Genomic DNA, 18,137 nt, shown 5'->3' with positions numbered 1-18,137 from the left:
TAGAAGAATAAGATTAAAAATGATTATGAAAAATATTTTGGGAATAGAAAACCTAAAAGTATTACCTAAAGTTATACGAAGGGTCTGTAATCACATTTGTCATATTTGGTGTTTTGTCTGGAAAGGTGCATCATATCCAGGTTGGTGGCCAAGGAAGGCCTTATAGTTTAGAAACTAGAATAACTCAACAGGAAATAGACAGATATGTTGAGTGTTCATAAAAGTGAAAAAATTATGAAAAAAAGTACAATGAAAAAAAACCAAGAATCCAAAATTGAAGGAAAGTTGACAGCTTTGGCATAGAGATAATAAGAAGTCAATACAATAAGGGTTAGGAATATGAAATCATGCGTCTGTGTGTGTGTGTTGTAGGAGGAAAACATATGTCACTGAAAGAAAGAAATGTGTGTAGTCATTGTGTGCAACAATGGAGTTACTAGTATTGTTGTTGAACAATACCAGCCAAAGACACAATGGGTTTAAGTTTCAGCGAAATGGGATGACTGGTAATGCCTTGAACCAGTGTGTGTGTGTGTGTGTGTGTGTTTGCGTGCGTATGTGTGTGTGTGTCTTTTGAACTCACCACCTCGTAGTGTCCGTACTGCGCAGAGAGATGTAAGGGTATCTGCCCGTCATGGGAAGGAGAGTTGACTGAAGCCGCTCCTCTCAGCAGCAGTAAAACAGAGTCGGGCTTTCCCTGCCACGCTGCATAGTGGAGCGGACGCATGCCTGTGGACGACAGCGGCGAATATCATTTTAAAAAATTGCTTTTATCCACAAAATTTAAAAATTCTCATTTGGAAAGTGGAATAAATGAAGGTATTTTATGTCTTAAGCACCATTTTATTGTTTAGATGAATCCACTTCTGCTTTAAAAAGCAATAACACGTAGAAATCATTCTTACACTTTACAGCAAGAAGTGCACAGTAATTTGGGAGAAACGTACGGCTCCTTTGGCAAAATATGCAATCTCTGAGGTAGAACACGTTGCTCTGTATTCTTCTCTTTTTGCATCAACTTCCACTGAAGTGGAAATGAGTTTTATCAAGGTCACACAGAGGAACCCATACAAATGACAAGTATCTGGCTTCTTGATCGTCTGGACGATCCTTTTTCTCTTTAGATTCAGAGGAAACGGCGTCCGTTTCTTCGCAAGTGTAATACGAATTCTGATCACAGTGCATGGCTGCAGCTTCGAAGATGTTGGAACTGCAATAAATGCCTGATCATTCTGTTCATGCCATAAATAGAGGATTTGAACATCAAAATTTACAAATCAAGCAGTCTTTGGAATGGAGTCTCAACCTGTAATCACCCATAACTCTTTGTTGTAAGGCCTCACTTTTGATCGCAGACGGGCTTCCATGTATTGAATATCAATTACATTCAGCATGCCCAACACTGCAGGCGCTGGAAGTTAAATTCAACATTTCACAGAGTTCTTCAGGAATATATAGCTGACCTGAGAGGCGACACGCTCGTTCTCATGAGCCTTACATGCTTCAGGGCTGCAGCTCTAAATCCCACTGTATCGCTTCTTCTTGGAAGTGAGAGAATACTTACCGTGAATCTGCTGTCACTTTGTGGGACGCAAACTTCAAAGCGATTAAGATTTAAATGTTTTTTTTTCATTTCAGTTAAACACACTTTCAGCAGAGCCTCAGAGCTGATGAAGAAGTTTCAGGCTCAGCTTAATCCCCCTCTGACTTTGAAAAACTGAACTTTATGTATTTAAACGGATGTCTCTCTAAAATCGGTGACTTGTTGGCCGGCGTGGTTGTTCTGTCGTTTTTATACCGTTGATGTCCTTGATGTCCACTGTGGCTTGGGAGTCCAACAGCAGCGACAGCAGCTCGGTGGTGCCCGTCAGAGCAGCATGGTGCAGCGCAGAGAAGCTGTGGGTAACAAACAAAAAGAGCAGACAGAAGGAGGAGAGAAAGAGGAGATGAGAGAATTTGTAAATTACACTGAATGGATCTAAATGCAGAGGCAGTTTTGAAGAATGTGTCTTCCAAGAGTGTATGTACATCCTCATCTTTAGAAGAGGTCGAACAGAAAAGGAATTTGCGCTTTACCATTATACTGGCTAAACCTTTATGGAGTTGTAAGATCCTCCTCTAAAGGAAGACAGACAAAAGTTCTTTCAGAGACAATTGCTTGAGAGAGCAGGAGGGAGAAGGAAGGGGGATTTTGGAGCAAACACACAACTTGTGCTGCAGTTACAACATGCCCCTCTAATGTAGGGCTAATGTAACAACATACAACCTAATAATCAGGGAAGAACGGTTGAGATCAAAAACCCAGTCGTTGTTTAGGAAGCGCTCTAGTTTTCCCCTGTGGAAACAAAAGATCAACCTAGATGTAGATTGGGTCTGCCAGACAAACTCCAACTAACTACAGACAAACTCCAACTAACTAATCCAACCGTCCACTTTCAACTTTTAATGTTTGCTGGATTGTTTTGGAGGCGTGAACAAACACTCACCCCTCAAGATGTGCCAATTTAGAGAGACTAATTCATTTTACATGCATTACTCTCTACTGTGAGAGAAAGTTACAGATGAGATAACCCATGCTTGCATTGGGGCAAGCATAGAAACTCCAACCAAAAAGGCCCAAGATTCAAACCTAGAATCTACTTGTTGCAACACACTTATGGCAACAACTGCACCCCATCATTCAGCTCCAAAAGTAAAACTGGTTTCATTGCATACGAAAGCCGCCAAGACTCACCATTTGCAAGTTTCTTTTGTCCATGAACACTTCCCCTTTTCTAGTCTTTCTGATGTTGAGCTGAACTGAACAAGCTACAGATTCTGATACTCTGTTGATCTGAAAGACTGCCAGCTGGCTTAACATTTTGGAAACATTGTCTCCAGCAAACTGGCTACATGGATGAGTCCTCTCACATCACTTGCAGCGTGAGAAAGCAAGTAACACATCAACATTGTCTTGATAATTATATTTCCAGTTGGGCTTTTGATAAGAAACGATTCTCTCCACATGTTTGTTACAACAAAATTTATGACAAATTAAGTTACGTATAAGAAATTAAAATGTACGAAGAAAAAGACTTAAACATGTGAAAAAATGGGGATGACCTCAGAAAGCATAAAGGCTCTAGAAACCCAGGAAACTGTAATCAGTATTTACAAAAGTATGTGCAAATCCATAAGAGTGTCAAAAAATATCAGCTGATTCATCTTATTCATGGCCCAGAAATGTTTGTTTTTACCAAGTCCGGTAAGTACAAATAGCTCTGTCAAGACCTGTTCAAAACATACTGATGACATTTATTACAGAAGACGTGAATTTTATGATGATTACTGTTGGGTTCATGCAGCAAAAGGAGAAAGACCATCGTTCTACTAAAATTAATCTACAATCTAATGTGCCTTTCAGCCTCTTTGACGCTGTGTAAATCACTTGAGATTTCTTAGCATTTTTTTCCCTCTAGAACCAAGAACCACTCAAAGATTCTCAAAAACACACAGAGTTAGCAGGCTCAGCACAAAACTTCACTGCTGAAGAAAGAACATGTTGAAGCTTGTGAAGCGTGATGTTGTACACAAAAAACTTTTAACTCTTTGGATGTCATTGCACACATTATACAGCAGAAATGGAACTGCTCATGACTCTCAAAGAACCAGGAACTTTACAGTAAATGACTATTCGAGGCTTTGGCACTAGCAAACTGCAGAAAAATAGCATAAAATAGATTTTTCAGTGGGATATTGATCCCAAACACACAGCCAAGGAAACCTTCTATTGGTTTCAGACAGATAAAACTTATATCCACTTGAACATCCATGAAAATTGAGGAACTGATGAGTTTAGTGCTTACTTTTTCTGCTTTCTCTCTTCTCTCAAATACACGTCAACCACATCTCACCACCTGTTACCGAAACTTCTCACTGACATGTGCTGAATACGTGTCACTGTGATGGCGTTGACTTAGTGACAGCCAGCTGTTTACTCACGCTTCACAATCCTCTTCTCGCCTTACCAGTGATCTCATCTTTCACAGGTAGTCCCTTCCTTCCTACCTACCACCCAACCACACAGCAGTTCCTTCGCTGATGGACAGCTTGATGTCAACACCTCCATTGTGTGCCACCTCCCACACGCTATGTGCACGCTGCATGCAGACACATGCAGGAGTTATCAGTCAACATAGTTACATTGTACAAAATCCAAAACAAATTGGCCCATGGCTTGCATTTGAGATGGATTGTCTTATTAGATAACCTTCTTCCTCGACACAGATTTTCTTATTTCTTACTAAGAGAGCTGAAATTCGAAAATATGTTTCCAAAAATACTATTGTGTAAAAACAAGGAGTGCAGGATCCATTCTGAATTCATAAGCACTAATAAAGCTACACTTCCCAACTGAGCCATTTTGGCATGTTTGGTGATTTCAGAGTTCCTTTCTAGTCCCTAAGGAAACGTCCTGAATTTGTAATACAGAATTAACACTAAAGATCAAGACACTCAGTGCATTCAGGACGAATAATGACGTTTAAAGAGAGAAGAAGTTACAATGATTCACATTCATGCTGGTGGACGGAAAACAGGATTTAAGAATATAAACAGAGGAAATAGGAGCAAGAGCACAATAATAAATCAAAAACTGTATTGAAACTTAAACAGGTTGTTGTTCATTTTGTCAAATGTTTAACATTTTTAGCTATATAAAGTCAAAACCTCTGCATAAAATTGCTTATTTGTGTCGTTTCTAGTTTAAGAGGTTTACTTCTAAAAGCCTAACCAGGTACTGAGTCTGCAAATTAACCCTTGGTGGAAAGGCTTATAGGCAGAACAGTGGTTTCTTATAAATGTAACATTCTTTTATGTCTTTTCTCAGCTCCAATAAATTTGAAATAAATAAATGAAAACCTTTTCTGTCAGGCTTTCACACTGTGATCACCCACTGATGGCAAAGGCATAAAGGCTTTCTGTCTTTTCAGGTTTGCTGGACTGAACACATGGCGTCTTGCTGTGCTCCGTCTCTGCAACGGCTGTACGCAGCAAGACAGCCATTTCAATTTCTGAAAAGATCTTGAGGGGAGGGTTTGAGATGAACAGTGTCAAATGTTAGACCCAGAGAGACTTTGTGTGGGCTGAGCTTTGAGGGTCCAAAATGCTGTCCTAGAAGACACATGCGGATCTTAATGACACTGACTGCAGAACCGAAGCACATCTGTGAGAGAGAGGCTTAGAGAACAAAGAAAATCTTCAAAGGCCGTGTTTCGTTCAATGCCACGAACCTGCCGATTTCAACTTAGTAGGGGGTAAAAACACAGAAAAGTTTAATACTGATGAGAAAAAAAAATCAACCTAAACCACCATGAAGGCTAGTAGTATGACAAGAACATCCCACTGGACAGGGTTGGGGTACCTTATCAAAATAGTGCATATTAATCAACACTGCAGCGGTTTATGGCCATATTGAAGAGGACCAACTATACAGATCACTGCACCCAAAGAACAAATGGCAAAAACAAATGAGACTGTGGATGCCCTTTGTGAAGTTACCTTTACCATCCTACTGTTTTTCTATAAACTTCCTGCTCAGCTTCTCTTTTTTTTCATTTCCAAGTTAATGCAACTTTCCACTTACTGTACATTATGTAGGACCAGAAACACTACATTTCAGTCACTTCTAAATATTTGACAGATGTGGTGAGCTACACACAAGTCAGTACCTAGTAATTTCCTCCCCTGGGGTTACAGTAATGACTCTGAGCAGCAATCTATGTCAGTACTTGTGTGCGCTTCGTGAGTCACGGATTGAAGACTGCAAACAAACAGCAGGCGGTCACATGTAGAGTAGTATTTTCTTTCTTTTGCCTGCCTTATCTACACAACAACTGGAACTTTTCTCTTACCCGTCTGAGTCCTGGTAATTGATGTTGAGTCTCTTGTTGGAGCCCAGCAACTCTGGAAAAATGACAGAGAAAGGGATGTGGAGGGAGAAAGGGGGTACAGAAAATGACAATAAGTGTTTTTGGTACAAAGTTTGTTATTTCACCTGAGCTCACCAGAAATCCTTCCAGCCTCGCGTGTGTGTGTGTGTGTGTGTGTGTGTGTGTGTGTGTTTCTTTTTCCCTTAAGTCTCCCCCCCTCCTCATCATCACTTCTTATCATGACAGCCCTGACAGGATGGAGAGCTTTCCTCACCCTTCCCCTCTCTCGGTGCGTCTGACTCCATCATGACAGCCAAATGATTCCTTAAACAAATGACTCTGCCTCACAGAAACAAAATATTCCACCTCATTTGCAATGTTAGCGTCTCACGGCTCTTTGGTATTCGAACTGACAACCATGAAAACAAGAAGGTATGCCAGGAGAAAGCATCTGCATGTCTCTCCTTCCAACAGCATCACAGTCTACATCAGTCAGCACGACTGAACACGCTTATTTTCCACTCACCTTGAAAGCGACACACTGCTATTTGTCCCATGTCTTCATTTATTCAGCTGTTAACCCCTCCGAGTGCCACCGTTCCAAGCCAAGATCACAAATGAGCTGACAACTAAAACAGTTTCCTACTTTAGCTCTTTGCCAAGCTGTTCACGATGTCAACAAATAGTACACCAAAGACTGTATCCTCAATAAAGCTGCTCAGTGTGTGCAGTGTAAGCACTCTTGTATAATTTTCTTAATCCAAGGTATCAAAAACAGATCTTTACTTGCAAAACACAAACTTCCTTTTCTTACATACTTAATCCTCTTTTCATCTTTAGGTATTACCTAAAATCAAACAAGGCAACTCGCCCAATTCTGCTTAACCCTTAAAAGCCTCATTGCTAAACATTTTAGATGTCCAAGCTTCAAATAACAAACATCTTTCTCAATCTCATTCATCTAATCCTCCTGACTCAAACGACGACTCTTGACTGCGACCTCTCCTCTCACCCAGATAAATATCCTCTGACGTCCTACAGCTGATGTCCGCTCCAAAGGCCTGACTGTTCGGCGAGACCCACACAGGAACCAGACTGCCAAATACTCTAGATACAGCGCCATTCACGGCCGCAAATTACCCCCATTGTTTTCTCCCACGGAGGTGCGGAATACCGCACAGCCATGTGTGTTTGGACAGCACACACGGAGCGAGACGGGAAGAGGAAGAGATAGAGCTGGACAGTGGGAGTTGGGAGATATCAGTTTCCATTATAATGGAGCCAAAAATGTACAAGTTTTAGCCTGAGAGGCCTTGACCGGTGAGCGGCTAGTCGGAAGCTGAAAAATGTTGATATATGAACAACCAGGTGGTGCTGACAAAACTCTTTAGTGGGGCTGGGTGATGTGGCTTAAAAATAAAATATCAGATTATTTTTCCTTAAAGAAAAATTACATCACACCTTCTGTGAGTTTACCTGAATTCAAAGTCTGGGGAAAAAAAGAAGCTGTTAAACTCACTTCTCAAGCAAGGTGGTAGATCTTGAGATGGCCAACATCACTCTCTGCTATGGAAACCCAATGGGTGCACTGATGACAAGAAATCCAGATTTTCCAAAAATTAAAACTTCAAAACAAACAAAAATCTCCCAGTCCTACTCTTTAATGTTGAACTTGTTATTCTGGGAAGAAAACTCAAAGTTGGCTGTTTTCAGAATCGTTAAAGTTTTTAGAAATAAACTCAAGTGAAGCTCAGGGATGTAAGAAATTATTAAAAAAGTACATTTTTAAAACTGGTTACTGGAGTTCATTCAGGTTGGAAACAAGAGAGAGCAAGATTTTCTGCAGATAACAGGAAGACTAGACAGAACATAGCAAAGGTGCTTTCTGTCCTTTTCAACAATCAACCTCTGTTTTGGAACATGCTGGAATTGTACAGAAAAAATTAAACAAAACCAGTTGATTTTGTATAGCAAACACAAGTGAATATGCTAGTAGGAACCTGTGGCTCCTGAACCTTTTCCACGCTGTAGCAGCTTACATCGGTTCTACACTGAAAAAAGTAGAACCGAATGTAACAACCTTAAAATTTATCTTGTTAGAAGAAAGTGCTCATTTGAGAGACCAGTTGGCTCACAGTTAATTTTAATTAAACCCAAACCTGTACGAGTGAACAGACCCTAAACAGCACAGTGTCACTGAATAATTTAACAAAGAGAGAAACTTGCCAGCTGCTGTAATTTGTCAGATAACATTGACACTTAGGTAAGAATATCGCAGAATCAGTAACCAACTGTTTTGTTGGGTGAACAATAAATGCATCAGAAATGTTCACGTCATTTATCCAAAGTCCAATTGAAGAATCAAGTCTCTTGCCCCAAGTCCAAGTCAGGTTTGGAGCCTCCCATGACCACATAAATAAATCTTTTATTATCAAATGCATGCCAAATAATATGTCTGCACTGCATTGAAGTAAAAGTTTGAATTTTAGCCTAATCTAACACATGGATGTTCAAAATGTGTTTGGTAACATTCAATCCAGCATACAAAAACTGTTATTAGTTGTTTCAAGTTTAAAAGTTTGAAAATTGATAAAAAAGATTACAAATATTAAAAATAAACATATATTTACGTTTCAAGATAACTAACAAAGACCTGTTAATGTTGAATTCACAAATGAATGCAAAAGCTTTTTATTTAGTTTTTAAGGACTTAACACTGATCAGTTAATTAATTATGTTTATCTGCTCTGTCACCATATTCTGCTATATTTGGAGAAATTTCCACTCATCGTGTGAACATTTCTAGGAAACTAAAAAGCACAAAGAGTAAACACGTCCCAAGGAATGTTTAAAAATGACAAAATCAAGAATCAAGTGTAACTGAGAGGGAATCTTAAGAGCTGAAGGAATGATTTGCACGAACCAAACAGGAAATCCTTTTATTTTGATAAGAGGAACATGTATTGTAATGACACAGTTAATTTAACACAATAAGATGATGGAAAACAAGGAAAGGAAAAAAGATTAGGGTAAGTTAGCTTTAGAAAGTAAGAAAGTCAAGGAGAAACGCAAAAGTACTTTCTGCATCCAAAGTGTAAATCAAGATGGTTTCTGTGCAAACTTCCATGATATTTTCTCATACATCAATCTATGGCATTCTTTCTAAACTGTATGGCCATACAAATTGAGGGTAAGGTTACCCAATTATGAGACATTCCCAGCCCTATTAGTGTGATTGTGCTGACTACAAACCATATCTGATTCTCCCGAACCATGTTCAGAACTGAAAAAGCCTTTCGGTTACGAGGTGGAACGTCATTAAGAAACAAGAGAAGTCCAGCTGCTTTCCATTTAAGCAATTAGGATAGTCATGTCTTGTATGAAGCTACACCAATGTAAAGTTGTTGCTTGGATGAATCAGTTTTGTTTTCCCTGTCTTCTTTCGCCCTGATAACTTTTTATGTAGGATTTATGGTTTTTATTATTAGCATGGTAATCCTAATTGCTTAAGCAGAATGAAACAAAACTTTTTCTCTTATTTCTTGAAGATACTTCTTCGCCTCTCATACGAAAAGCTTCTTCAGTTCTGAAAATGGCTGGAAGTAACTTATAAATTGTAGTCAGAACAATCACACTAATAGGGCCATTAAAAGTCCCTAATGGTGTAATTAGCACACGAGTCACTGATCCTACCATCTATCCAGCTAAATGTTTGGGTCGCTGTTGCCTAACCATCCAAACATGTCCCTAACAAGGCCTTATGGGTTGTTTTGGTTTTAAGTCAGGGCTGCAGAGGAAGTGCTAGAAATATAAAATCTGATGCCACCCCCTCTGTCTACACAAACTTTTATCAATAGAAGTGAATCAGAAGCAAAAAACACTTTAATGATATGGGAGGACTTGATTTTCCTGAAAAATCTGATCATAATTTTGGACTCTGTCAACAAGCATTTTTAAAACACTAGGCTAAAGTAAGACAGAAAACAGGAGATCAACTCTGATGAATTTGCACATAATATTCATAATAAAGGCATTTCCTACTATTACATACCAATTTTGTAGCAGTTGTGCTCTTTATCTTATTTGTATCAATCTAAATGTAGATGGGAAACAGTTTACTTGAAGTCTGAAATGCACCAACAAATTTAATGAATCTCAATTGTCCTTAAAACAAGCTGGTGAAATTGGGCAAAATTATTCTGTTATATTGTTTTCTTTAAAATATGTGCTTTCATGTAGGACATTGTGTTAAAATTATAATGATAATAGCAACAAAATACATTAAAGACATGCCTATTTAATGTGTTTTTAACTGGTAAATATGGATTCCACTGCTTTTAACGCAATTTGTATTTCCAAAGTAATTTCACTATTTAACTTAAACTGTTTTTGAAGTCCTAATGTTATTCTTTTTTCATTTGTTGTCTTCCCCTAGCAATGTTATTCTCCCATACAGCCAGATATTAAATTTTACTGTCCATGAAAGAGAAGTAGTAAAACTAAGACCAACACTGTGATAAAACACAAAAATGTGAATAAAATCTATGGGGAGGGAAACATGGATTACATAATCAGAAGTAAATACTTAAAAATGCAAGTCTTGCTGTGCTAAAACAGTGGAGGAAAGATAAATCAGACATCATACTGTACAATACATGAGAAGAATATTAGAATGTGAAGAAATTAGAGGATTTCTGACTGAGCTCCCACTGAAGCCATGATCCAATATTCTGTTCTGTCCTCCTTTTTTGGTTTATTGATGCTATTATTCAGCTCAGAGAAGTCGGCAAACAAAAATTTGCCCAATTCTCCTTGCAGCTGCGTTTTCTGAGTGTCTTATGAAACCATCAATAAAACACACGAAAGAAAACATTTATTTCTGTAACCAGTTTTGAGGCTGGTAATTCATGTTTTACACTCTCCTAACATTTACAGCTATATCCACAATTTGCTTCATATGTATTATGAAGGGAGTCAGAGGATTAAGATTCTTAGTTTTAGTGGTTTGGAAATCAACCCCAAGTGCTGTGCATGCAATCCAGCAGGAGATGCAGATATCAGTGTGTAAAGAATGGGCGCAGTCATGCTTTGCGTTCGCATTGGTCGTTCTGCAGAAGGCCCCAGAGAAGCTCAGGAGCTTTTGTTGAGCACATGCTGCTGGTGACTCATGTTCCTGAACACAAGAGCTTGAAGGCACAAGGAGGCACATTGATCAAGAGGCAGATATGGATGGGGCTGGGCGTTGGGCGCCACGCCAAAGTGGGGTCTGAGCTGTCTCAGAAGCATGGAAAGAACAGGGCCTTTCAGGAGTTCCAGTTCCAACATGAGCCTCACATTCCTCGCATAGCGTGCCCACCATGCTATCCTACATGTTCCATGTTCTTCCTTGTGCCCCACAGAGGGAGGGAGAACCTCCTCCTTACGTCGGCTGCAGATAAATTAGCAGCACCCTGGAGGGTTGGAACAGTAAATCATAGGTATTGTGATTTATATAGATATATTTAGTTGTTGTTGTTTTTTTTTTGAGACAGGGAAATTATGAGGTTTGCTTTTCTGTAGAAGCCCACCATCCATGGAAGGATAAATTATTCAACACTTGGAGCTTTAGTTGTCAGCGTGGAGTCCTTCCATTGTTCTTTCTGCTCACAACAATAAACAAAGCGAAAGAAAACAGCCTCATTAGAACCTTTCTGAAAGGGGTTTAAGCTTTGCAGACAGGAGAGAGGGAGGCTTTGATGTTGAGGAGAAGAGTAAATATGAACTAAAAGAGGAGGAGACGTCATAGAGAGATAAACATGAATCCATCCCTCTGTTCAGGTGACATGAGGGAACAGGGTTGGGTTTTTTTTGTTTGTTTTTTTTTTGGCACATCAGACTACAAACAGGAGAACAGAGCAAAAAGAAAACATGCTTCAAGATGAGACAGGCTTTCAGAAGGCTATGAAGCTCTTCAGCATATAGGAACATCAGCATGGCAAAGTCAATAATAAAATAAAAACAACAGACAACAAAGAAAACTTGGTTTGCTTGTCTTTTTGTCTCATTCAACAGGCCTTGTAGCTGGCTGGGGGCTTTTGTTGCTTCGGTTTGCATGGCTGTTCTGAAACGCTTTTGAACATGATCTAAAAAAATGAAAAAACTAAAGGCTTCAAAATAACTAAAAACACTGGAGAGTAGTGCGTAAAGTTAAGATTTCTACACACCATGCTTATATGACAGGGGTTTAGATTTCGGCCATAAGCTATGAATTTCCTTTCTATTCCATTTAAACGTTTTACAAATTGCAATGAATGATCACATCAACTCTAAATGGTCTACAATCATTTAGGTGTACCATTGCCACAACTGGCAACGTGGAGGACCGCTGCTCACAAATCCCAAGTCAAGGATATACTTCTACTGCCATCAGCACAGTATTAAACCACTAGGATCCTACTGTGGACATTTTATCCACGGTCAAAACCTTTCATGATGTATCACCTTGTCACAATCACTATGGGGAGACCATGAATTCTTCACACATCCCAAAATCTCTCACCAAGACCCTGAAAATACCTATCAGGCAGGGGATTCTTTGACTATGAAGTCACCTGTACCCGTCCTTTGTAGTAAAACATGACTTAACGCAATGGAAATCTTAACTTTAGAGTGTGATTGTGAATTAATTGTTAGTGTATTCATGTAAGAGAACGTGTAGCTGCTACTTTTGACTCCAAATTGTAGGCTTTTGAGAATGAAGGTCATAAAGAAATGTGAAGCGAGTGTAAGAAAAAAACATTTGCCAATATTGCCGTATCCCAAAACTGCCAACTGTCAATATCTTAAGCAAAAGTTTTGTGTATTTTTTTTATTCTTTAAACACAATTACAAATATACCTTTCCTTTCAACCGGAAATGCAAACCAACTTCCACTCATACCAGCTTCCTATGAACAAACAAGAACAACAAAAAAAAGTGCACTTGCTGTTGAAGGTTGGGTCAAACCCCCACAAAGCAATGAGAAAAAAAGGTAAACAGCAAGACCACAAGTGCCTGGGGAAGGACCTAAATACATAGGAGTGAGAAAAGAGGTAATTACAGGTCATCATCCATCTCTGGCAATAAAAGCTTTGTGGTTAGGTAGGGGCCTCATCAAGGGAAACACTTATCTGAGGAACACATCTATCTTGCTGCACTGATTACTGAGAGTGTAAACACAGTCCCTCAAACCAAACCACTGAGGCAGAGTGTGGGCTTGAATTTACTCCAGTTGTCCCAAAGCACTTCAAAATAGTTTAAAAAACTCCGTCGAATTGTTACTGGATGCAAAAAGAAAAAAAAAAAAACAGAAAACACATGTACATCACAAAGAGCTAAGAATGAGTTTTCCACTCCTTGATGTTGCAGGTAATTGACTTCAAAGTCTCTGGTGACACTCAGCACCCTTGTTGCGCTAATGTTCTGTGCAGGTGATCTCCAAATCCCTTTAGGAGGGTGTCCAGGAGTTTAAAACAATGTGATTACATGGTGAGATGAGGAGTCTCACCAAGAAGTCATCGTCCAGGCCTCAGCATGCATCAGCTTGGCCTGCAGTTATGATCGTTTCCTCCCTAAAACGGACATAGAAGTAAAACAAAACCAGTAGGGTGGAAACAATGCAATAATTGTTCTGCAGTACTTTGCCAAAGTCTGGAGTCCATTTTTTTCTTTTCTTTAGGAAACTTTTCAAAGAAAGTTTTGTATTTACTTTGGCTGCTTTTTAACTCTAATCCAGTCCAGTTCTTCTACTTGGTGAATCTGACAGCTATATTATTTGCACCCTTCACCATAATGCAACAAGTTCCAAAGGAAAGTCTTTTCCAGAAACTTTTTCTGAGTTAGTTCCATGATTTTCCAGTATTTTAATTTTTTTACTGTTTTCATGTTATTTTGAGCTTCAGCTAAATTTATGAAGAGACGGAGCTAAGTGAAGGGCAATCCTGGAAGAAAACTTGTTTGAAGTTGCAAAGAACTTGAGGCTTAGAGGTTGTTGAGAAGGAGGACAACCCCAAACATGAAGCCAAAGCAGCAATTAAATGGTTTCAATCTCAGCAAGTGCATCGATTAAAATGTCCCAGTCTGAGTCTACGTCCAAATCCAATTGAGAATCAAGCAAGACTTAAAAATGAATATCCAGTGACATCCAACTGAGTTTATCGTTTAAAATTTTATGAGGGACAAATGCAAGAAACTTCGATCAAAACAATAAAATCCTGCATCACAGTGAATTGTCCTGGAAGCACTTTTAAAAGTTGGTTTAAATGAAAAGTTAAGATGAACAGTAAATGCAATAAAAAGGTCAAAAAGAAATGTAAAACAATGTATTTAAAACTACTGACTAAAAACAGTAGTTATGTGCTTATTCTTGTAAAGTTTTGTGTAAATTTTACAAAATAATTTACTTTTTTTCTTTTTTAATTTGTGTAAATTTGTGTATGCTGGTTGAGGCAAACCCGAAAAGATTACTGTATAATTTCATTGAAACTTCTAGATCCTAATGGATCAAACGTCCGTCACAGTTTTCAATTTTTTATTTGTAAAAGATTTTGTAAGTGACATATCTTTTTTTTCACTGCACAACTTTGGATTACTTTAAGTTGGACTCTGCATGTCACAGTCACATAAAACGCCAATAAAATGCATTAACGTTTGAAACAAAATGTGCAAAAGTTCAAGGAGCTTTTTCATCTCTAACACTTAGAGTTTATTCTAGTGTTGTTGCATGCTGCAGAGGCATTTTCTGTACTGTGTTTGCAAAGACAAATATCCCCTCTAGTCATCGCAATTTAAGAAGTTATTTTAAGTGGAAGTCATTTGGGGTTTCTTAACAGTTGATTTCGCTGTGAGACATAAAATATGATGCACATAAATTAGAAAAAAAAAAAGAAAGTGTTGTATTCAGACACTATGCAGGGAACTTAACTGATGGGAGTTTTATTGTTTCCTAAAGCTACAGAGTTAAACTCCAAGGGCTTGTACATATATTTTATTGTTTCCTAAAGCTACAGAGTTAAACTCCAAGGGCTTGTATATATATATATATATATATATATATATATATATATATATATATATATATATATATATATATATCACCCCTTCATTAATTGGACCAGCACCGCATTGTGTAAACAAGGCAATACGTTCTTAAGAACCCCCTCTTCAAAGTCCAAACATTTCCAGGTTACCACATCGAATAACTTACTGCATTGTTAAAAACATAGAGACTAATCTCCCTTGGTGAAGCTGGCAACTAGGTCAGACGCATTCAATATAAGCTGAAAATGAGCCAATGGGGAAATTAAACAGATCATCTGCTGCCTTTGTGAAGGCATGTGTGTGTGTGAACCAGGCTTGCTACATCTGTTTATTTACCCTGAAAAAGAGGCGCATTAAAATGGCATAAGCACACCTGCAGGTCTTGTCTTACATAACACATCTCAACTCTGCACCTTAGGGACTGAACATTTTACATACCATTCAAATCATCTGTTTACTCTGCTTTACTCAATGCACTGTGCAGCCCCTCCTTTATTTCTGCATGCTCTTCCAACAACTGGGAGACCTCAGGCTCGGTGCAGAACTGCTTTTGCTCTCTAAAAACACTGGCTTTGAAGGAGATGGTTTGCTGGGTATATCCACTTACCAACATTTATTAGATTTAGGATAATGCACATTTGCAAGCCACTATATCCAATGCAATAGAACTTCTTAAACAGTCAAATAAATGCAAGTAAATGCTATTTTGAATTTGTAACAAATATTTGTTAGATCTTATAATGAGGAAAATATAGTTTTTAATATAGTTTTTAGCAAAAACATAAGGCAGATTGGAGGAGTAGTGTGTTAAAAAGCAATAAAACTAATATTTATAAGCTGTCCAGGTAATAAGCAAGCCCACTGATATTGTAGAAACATAGCTACTACTCAAACACTGCACCCTCAATCTAACCAGACAGAAGCTTTGTACGTGCTGCTGGAGATTCACTCACCTCAGGATGCTGGATGCTTAAAACCAGAAAGCAAAACTGAATACAAAAGCTGCTTTCTGATTATTTCAGCATATAGAAATGTGGCCTGATAGGGCCACTCATGAAGCATTGAAAATAAAATGTGGGATTGTCAATAAACCTTAAATATTAAAACAAACATTGAGATGGTGACGTCATAGCAAAAGTAACACAAGCCCCTTTTACAAAACACTTCCAAGCAACCAAGTCACAGCGCTGCATCATCTGTCTTGCGTAAGAACAAGACGCTTTTGTGAGCTAGAAAAAAGCGACATAGTGATGACATATGGTTTTGGTGGTTAGCCAGTGGCAGGATTTCAAAATTTACACAACACTAAAAAATACCTTCCAACAAAAAGAGTAAGACAGCTGTGTCTTACTCGTTTCTATGATTCATGTAGAGACTTGATATAATTGCTTATAAAATTCAGGATTCCATTGAGGACGAAGAGTGTGAACTTGTGCTGGTGGTCGGTAAAAGTTCCATATTCACATGATTGTTAATTAGCCAGAGTAGGTCACAAACCAAAGCAGCCCAAGTCTAATCAATGGTTATTTATTAGACCATAGCAGCATAATTGGAAAAGGCCTCAAGGCTTTAACACTTGCTTTCAAATTAGAACATGTGAACAGTTGGTTGAAGCAAATGCTTTCAATTGGTTTTAAAGCTTCTTTAGGGATCAACTCACACTGCCAAATTAGACAGCCAGAGAACGTCCAACAAATGACTGAGGTGACTGTTTTCACCTCAGTCACTGATTAAAAGAAAAGCGACCAAAAACATTAAGCAGCTATGACTGAGATGGGCTTTTGGCATTGTGAAGAATGTGTTTATAATATAAAGTGATGATGGCAAAACCACAGCACACAGCAGATACTAAAGACAACACTGCATCTCCAAAGTCGCAGTGGTAATGAGGCAGAATAAGTAGTACAACACTGAAGAAGCAGGTAAACTCTTCATGAACCTGACTTGTATTTTCCTCTCATTACACCCTGTGGATAGAGATTGGCCGTGTGCCTGCTTCTAACACTTAGAGGAAAGGGAAGGGAAGGAAATAGTAGTTGTCTTTTATGTGTTGCTGTTCACAGATAGTTGTATATTCCTGAGTGAAAATGTTTTTTTTTTAGTCTTATCTGTACAGAGATGCATAATCAGCTTTTTTTCTGGGCAATGTGGATTCCCAATTCCTGCTTTGACAACTTACATTTTTCTTTCAAAGTACCATAAACTGCCGATCACCAGTCAGAGAAATGCCTCACATCAAATAGTCAAACATCATCTCATAAAATGCCTTATTGTTTGCATAAATTCATGTGTCTACAATGATATTAGTGTCCTGGATGAACATGAGAAATTCTGACACCATGGTATAATTTTAAAATAAGATATAATTTGATCATTTGCATAACCCATATATAAGATTCATAAGATTCTCACAACAACCAAGAGAATAAATTTCACTTGTTCCTATCATATTTAAAATATATTTGGAACGACTACGCTGTTATTCCGATACTTCTCGTTACAGTGTTATGAAGACAGAAAGCAAAACAAGAAAAGAAAAGAAAAAAAAAGAAGTAGAATAGCAAAACAGGATTTTCTATTGCTGATTCCTATTAACCCTGCCAGAGACTGAGACGGCTCAATCCCCAGATGGTAGACATCCCCTCCACCCCCTGCAACCAGAATATGTTCCGCCCCAAGTACACACACGCGAGACAAAAAACTTTTTGTAAGACAATTATAATGGCTTTATCGCAAAAGCAACCCCACAGAGAGTCTGACGTCTTTGCATTAGCAACATCAGAGGATGCACATAAAAATTATGACAGGTTTTTTTTAGCAACAGCAGAGCAAACACTATTTTCCAACCACTACCTGACTGACAACTTTTTTCTTTTATTTCTTTTTTTTTTTTAGTTTCAAAAGAAAAGAGAAGAACCAGAAGAAGCCAAGTTCCAGACTGAGCTATGTGTAGCCTAAAGGCAGCAATTGAAAGGTTGGTAATGCTAAATTAAATGATGCTTTCGACTGAAAACCTACACACACACATGCACACACACACAAATCCTCTGACACACAAGGTAATTCCTTTGGTAAATTCCCGAGCAATCCTAGACAGGCTACCCCATCTGTCACGGAAGGTAAAGGTTCAGGTTCAGGATTGGCGTGTGTGTGTGTGTGTGTGTGTGTGTG

General features: G+C 38.5%; 1 protein-coding gene across 7 annotated transcripts in view; it reads right to left on the bottom strand.

The window, feature by feature from the left end:
- The window catches only part of LOC103144652 (caskin-2-like), a 50,102-nt gene that overhangs the window by 21,149 nt on the left and 10,816 nt on the right, over window positions 1-18,137 (bottom strand). For 5 of the 7 annotated variants that reach the window (XM_016676403.1, XM_007561735.1, XM_007561753.1 and 2 more), the window contains exons 3-5: window positions 5,892-5,943; window positions 1,799-1,896; window positions 584-729 (exon numbers count right to left, since the gene is read on the bottom strand). In XM_016676403.1, the coding sequence (XP_016531889.1) occupies window positions 584-729; window positions 1,799-1,896; window positions 5,892-5,943 (296 nt within the window). Of the gene's footprint in view, window positions 1-583; window positions 730-1,798; window positions 1,897-5,891; window positions 5,944-6,435; window positions 6,885-18,137 lie in introns of those variants that run through there. The other 2 variants (XM_016676422.1, XM_016676428.1) reach the window with 2 other exon arrangements.

Source organism: Poecilia formosa, unplaced genomic scaffold (genome assembly GCF_000485575.1).
Source record: "Poecilia formosa unplaced genomic scaffold, Poecilia_formosa-5.1.2 Scaffold4, whole genome shotgun sequence".
Lineage (NCBI taxonomy): Eukaryota > Metazoa > Chordata > Actinopteri > Cyprinodontiformes > Poeciliidae > Poecilia > Poecilia formosa.
The sequence above is the reverse complement of the archived record's forward strand: the minus strand, read 5'-3'. Positions and strand labels throughout refer to the sequence as shown.